This window comes from Rhopalosiphum padi, chromosome 2 (assembly GCF_020882245.1).
Source record: "Rhopalosiphum padi isolate XX-2018 chromosome 2, ASM2088224v1, whole genome shotgun sequence".
Classification (NCBI taxonomy): Eukaryota; Metazoa; Arthropoda; class Insecta; order Hemiptera; family Aphididae; genus Rhopalosiphum; species Rhopalosiphum padi.
In genome coordinates, this window is record NC_083598.1 from 88,521,283 (window position 1) to 88,527,282 (window position 6,000).

General features: G+C 39.8%; 1 protein-coding gene across 1 annotated transcript in view; it reads left to right on the forward strand.

Moving 5' to 3' along the window:
- The window catches only part of LOC132923449 (zinc finger protein rotund-like), a 108,943-nt gene extending 103,268 nt beyond the window's left edge, over positions 1 to 5,675 (forward strand). Inside the window, 1 exon segment of the mRNA XM_060987446.1 lies at positions 2,725 to 5,675. Coding sequence (XP_060843429.1) covers positions 2,725 to 3,906 — 1,182 coding nt within the window. The 3' untranslated portion in view covers positions 3,907 to 5,675.
- The last annotated feature ends 325 nt before the right edge of the window (positions 5,676 to 6,000 follow it).

Genomic DNA, 6,000 nt, shown 5'->3' on the forward strand with positions numbered 1-6,000 from the left:
AGCAGCAGCAGCGGCAACGGCAGCAGCAGCTGAAAACCCGGTTTTTTAGTCGCACGCACCAGTCTCTCTTTTAACCCTAACGCGTCGTCGGGCGCACGTTTTTAAAAAAAATTCACGTCTACTTATATGCCGCTCTAGCACACACACACACACACACTAATCGGCCGAGCAGGACCCTCTTCCATATTATATTATATAGTTATGTACGATGTTACGTATTATAGAGGTATATAATATTATGGTGTGTATACGCGTCTCGCGTGTGTGTTGCGCCGAAACCGGTCCACACTCGACCCGTCGACGATTGTGTGTGCGGCGTATGCGCCTCTCTCGGACCCCCCGAAAAAAAAAAAATGAAAAAAAGAAAACGGACAGACAGACAAGCGAATAAATCCGATGGTCGGCGGCGGGTGCGGGTGCGGAGATAATCATCGGCGGCGGCGTCGGAGCGACCCGCGTGTGTGTGTTTTACACCGCCATGTTAGCTACGGTCGTCGGCGATCCGTTTCTTTGTCGAGATTTCGATTTTTTTTTTACCATCGTCATAATTATATTCATAACGCACTATACTCGCGTACAAAACGTTATACATTTTTGAGAGATTTTTCACTATTTCACACGCACACCGCACAGATTCGGACGGCCTTGAATTTTACGTTCCGGCCAAGGTCGAACCGGCGGCTCTAGTGATAACGCATGGCACTGTCGTCGTCGTTGGATGATAACAACACACATAATACACGACGCGGTCTTACGTATTATTATTATTATTTTTTTCTCATCGACGCCGTACGGTCGGCCTTGGTCTCGAACGACGTAGGTACCTATGTGTTGCGCGCCAGTGGGTCACGATATGACCCGGAATCGTTTTCGTTTTGTCGGTGTATTAATATATCTATAAATGTATATTAATGTATTTTATCACGCTCTTACTGATACGCTTAATAGGCAATAGGAATAATAATAATAAAACAACAATAATTCCGCGTACAGGACTACCGCGGGTGTTCGGTAGTGGCAATAATCGTCGTTGTAGTAGTCGTCGTACATGTCGTAAATAGTTGGACTATATTATAATAATTACATGATATATTATTATTATAATTAAATCGCCACCGCCGCCGGTGGTTTTATAGATTATCATTATAACGTGACTGTCCTCGAGCGAGCGAAAAATATAATATGCAAATTATTATTTACAAAGTAGGTATTTCATCGGTGCGAGATGACGTTTTTTAGTCAAAACCGGAAATCAATCATATACGGCGGATTTCATCGATTCGGACAGACCTTTTTTCATTATCGTTATTATTAAATAGGCACCACCAATATACGATAATAATCATAATTTATAGCTTACCGTGTGACCGTTGTTCTCGTCAGATGTTTATTGACAAGAGAATACCGGACGTCGTTGCGGGGGCTATGGTGAGCAACATGCGATTATTTATGACCGGGTTGTGTGTGCGTGTTTTGTGTGTGTGTGTAAACACCCGTGTCATACAACCCCCCGTTAGGTACGTCTCTACGGGACCTGGTCCCAACGCGACGAATAATAATATAAACGGGTTGTGATTGTTATGGAATTTTTATCGCCTTGCGACGACGACGTGTACGTGTGACATTTGTTGGACGCGGTGACGTACGTGCAGCTAGACCCTTTTACGCGCTTTTGGACCCCGTCCAATAGACCTCTATCCGAAAATCCTTCGAGGCCCGTGTAGTCTATATTCGGACGCCTTGACCTTAGCTGTGAAAATTCTATCCCATTTAATTTATATATATATATATATATATATATATATATTTATTTTCGATGCGAGCACCGCGACGATGACGGATTTTTTGGATACTTGCCCGACGTAACCCGTTGCGTATTGTGTCTGGTCCGGAGAGGCCGAGAGGGGTGGCAACACAAACCAGTATATAATATTAGGCATACGAATAAACGCCCACGGCTGCAGGTAGTATATAATAAATAGTGGTGGCCAACCTGTGCATTTGCGGTAACCGGTATAACGCACGCAGACACACCGTGATCATTTAAACAATTTTAATTTAGTACATAATAATTACGATCGGAGGACGAAACAATATCATGTATCGTACATTATTATATTGTATCAATATCATAATGCACACGCAGCAAATATAACTGGTGGGGGAGGGAAGGTAAACTAAACGACTGTATTTATTAGACCAAGAAAAAGTAATCTTAAAAACTTAAAACAAAAATATATACCTATACATTTATTTTTCAATTAAAAAATAACATATTATGTTTTCACCATATTGTTTTTATTACTATTGCGTTAATTATTCCTTTAAACGATTTCATACATAATTAAGCAAAAAACTTGTCAATTATATATATATTTAATTATAGATATAATAATTTAAAAAGTATAAAACAATTTAATAATCAAACAAATATTTGATTTTAATAACATTTATTACTCTCCGTAAATTATAATTTCTACATTTTATTATACTTAGTAACGTAAAGTAACGCTGTTATTTAAATAAATGGGTGGGTAATTATAATTGTATAAGTGAGCTTAATAATTGTATCTTGCAACGTAGAAAAAATAAATTAGTGCCGTTCAGCAGTACTATTAGTACAAATACAAATTACAACTTATCCAGCCTTGATAATATAATATTATAATGTATGCTGCACGCCTGCACACTGGTATTAACAGACATTTTTTTTTCTTTTTCCAGCAGATATTTGCGTCCAAGTCGGAATTGCAATTGCACTCGCAGCTGCACGTCAAAGACGTGAAACCGTACAAATGCCATCAGTGCAACAAAACATTCGCCAACAGCTCGTACCTGAGCCAGCACACGCGCATCCATCTGGGCATCAAACCGTACCGGTGCGACATCTGCCAGCGGAGGTTCACGCAGCTCAGCCACCTGCAGCAGCACATACGCACGCACACCGGCGACAAGCCCTACAAGTGCAGGCATCCAGGCTGCACCAAGGCGTTCTCGCAGCTCAGCAACCTGCAGTCGCACTCCCGGTGCCACCAGACGGACAAACCGTTCAAGTGCAACTCGTGCTACAAGTGCTTCCAGGACGAGCAGTCGCTGCTCGAGCACATACCCAAGCACAAGGAGTCCAAACACCTCAAGACGCACATATGCCAGTACTGCGGCAAGTCGTACACGCAGGAGACGTACCTGTCCAAGCACATGCAGAAGCACGCCGAGCGGATGGACAAGCGGCCGCCGATCATCGGCATACCGCGCGTGGCCCTGGAGAACGGCGCGTACTGGGGCAAGATGTCACCGGACACGGCCAACAACCTGGTGGAGGCCATCAACCAGCAACAGCAACAGCAGGAGTGCATGCAGGGAGGAGGCGGCGGCGGCGGTTCCAACGGCGGTGGCGGCGTCGCGACCGCCGGCGACTTGAACGCCGGTGGACCGTCCAGCACCGCGGCGTCCGTGGCCGCCGACGACCAGCCGTCCAACAGGCACGGCACCCACCTACCCACAGCACCTTCCGAGTACCTGTCGGACGCGTCGTCCGTGCCCAAGACCAGCACGTCCGCGTTCACGCCCATCCAGTCGTTCGGACTGCCGACGCACCCACCGCCGCCGCCACCGTCGCACCACCCGCACCACCCGCACCACCAGCAGCACCACCAGCAGACCATGTACATGCCGTACAACCACTTGTCGTTCCCGGGCGCCAAGCAGCTGGGCGCGCACGGCCACCAACTGTCGCCGATGGCCGGGCCCATGGACATGAAGCCGCCGTCCGTCGGGTCCGTGCCCAACGGGTTCCCCAACCAGCTGATCTCGCTGCATCACATACGCAACTACTCGCACCAGCCGAGTCCTTCGTCCATCATGTCCGAACACCTGTTGCACGGCATGAAGGACAAAGTGCAGTAGTAGTGGGTGACGAGCGACGGGGCACACACAGCGGCGTCGTACGACTGCGTTTTTTATTACGTTATTATAACGTGGCACGCCACCGCGACTCGCGGCTCCGTACCGCGTGTCGTAATAATATCTGTATTTATGTATAGTGTAATATTATGCATAATGTCATAATAATATTATCGTATGTGTATTGGTACGCGGAAAACCGTATTTAATAATAATATTTATGAAACGCCCGCGCACGGTATTCCTCATCGTATTATTTATTAATACCGTCGTCGTCGTCGTCGTCGTCGTGTCGTCTGTGTCGCGTGTGGTTATGTTAGATATATATATTATATATTATATATTATATATATATACCAGGTTAGGTATATACCGGCTTTGGTTATCATATATCTATATATATTATATTTACCTACCTTGCAACGCGAGCCAACTGTGATGACGCACACAGCAGCGAATATTGTCGACGACCACTATAATTTTCTCGCCAATTTACGCCGTTTAAAATCATTATTATTATTATTTTTTGTATTATTATAATTATTATTATTATTATTATTATTATTATTATTATTATTATCATTATTATAAATGTGTTTTTATATGTTTTTTGTCCAATGTCAACGTGTATGTGTCTCATCGTCGTCTCGATCCAATCCTTTGATTATTATTTTTTTTTTTCATTTATATACCTCCCTAATATTTTAGTATATTATATTAAATTAAGTTTTGGTGTTAAGTTGTGGACCGAGTGTATACGTGCGGTTTTATTGCCCGTAACCGTGTAACGCATGTAAATATTTTTGAGCGAGTGGCGAGATGAAGAAAACAGCTATCGTTAATTTGTATTTTATTATTTTTTATCTTCAACGTCTTCTTCTCGTCAAAGTGAATTGTCTATACCCAAGACTGATGTGTACATTATTAATAATTATTATTGTAAAATAAATAAATAACTATCGGAATTCGGGCAGTAATAATATACTATCGAAAAACATAAAATAATAACGCAGTTTTAAATGTTAGAGGTATTAAAAATTTTTCTCTTAATTTTCATTACTATTATTTTTTTTTTTTTATGGAGAGCGTTAGGGACACAGAGGTCAGTCGCATGGATCTCAGTAAATTGTAGACGACGTATATTGTTTTTTGAAAACCTTACTGAAACAGTGTTTTACATTTCTTTTGTGATTGTTACCATTTGTAATAGTATAGTCAACGAGTCACGAAGGTAATTAACAAATTCCTAACCTAAAACTTAATTTTATAGGATACGTAAATTTTATTTTGAATAAGTTTTTAATTTTTTTTTTTTTTTGTAACTAATTAATTTAAAAACGTTAATTTTTTAATTATTATTATATAATTTTTATTTCGTTTAATGCTCAATTTGTATTAAATTTCGTTGTTCCGCTTTTAAACAAATTATGTAATTTTTTTTTATCGTTGTGATGGTTCGGTACTTAAGGCTAACAAATATTTTTTTTGTTTTTGTTGAACTATTTTAATTTACGAATTGTACAAAAAAGAACATGGAAAAAAGTAAAAAAAAATAAGTAAAAATAAGCCTGTACATTATTAGTTAAAATGTTATAATATAATATTATAACGCGACTATTAAGTTTGTTGTACAACACATTTTCCGACGGTCTTATATATTATATATATATACATAACTAAATATAATATATATATATATTATGTGTATAAAATATATATATACATAAATTGTAAGATAATTTTTTTTTGAGGTTGATAAAAATATTCCAATAAAAAAATGTATTAAAAAATGGCTACTTTGTTATTATTTTCCTTATCTTTAAAAAAAAAAACAGGTTAATATGGGCGACATAGTATTTATTTATGAGAATCAACAGTTTGAGTTAATATGACATAATTAATAACTTTATTCATAATGTGGTTTTACGAATAATAAGTAATTTTACAACTTTCACTGATACAGTGATACATATCGGTATAGGCAATCAAAATTAAAAATATAAATAATGTTCCGTTGACGGAGAAGTATATATCCGAGACGAGATAAGCGTGTGTTTTTTGAAGGAGAAAAGTGGCCTTAACCCAAAAATATTATTG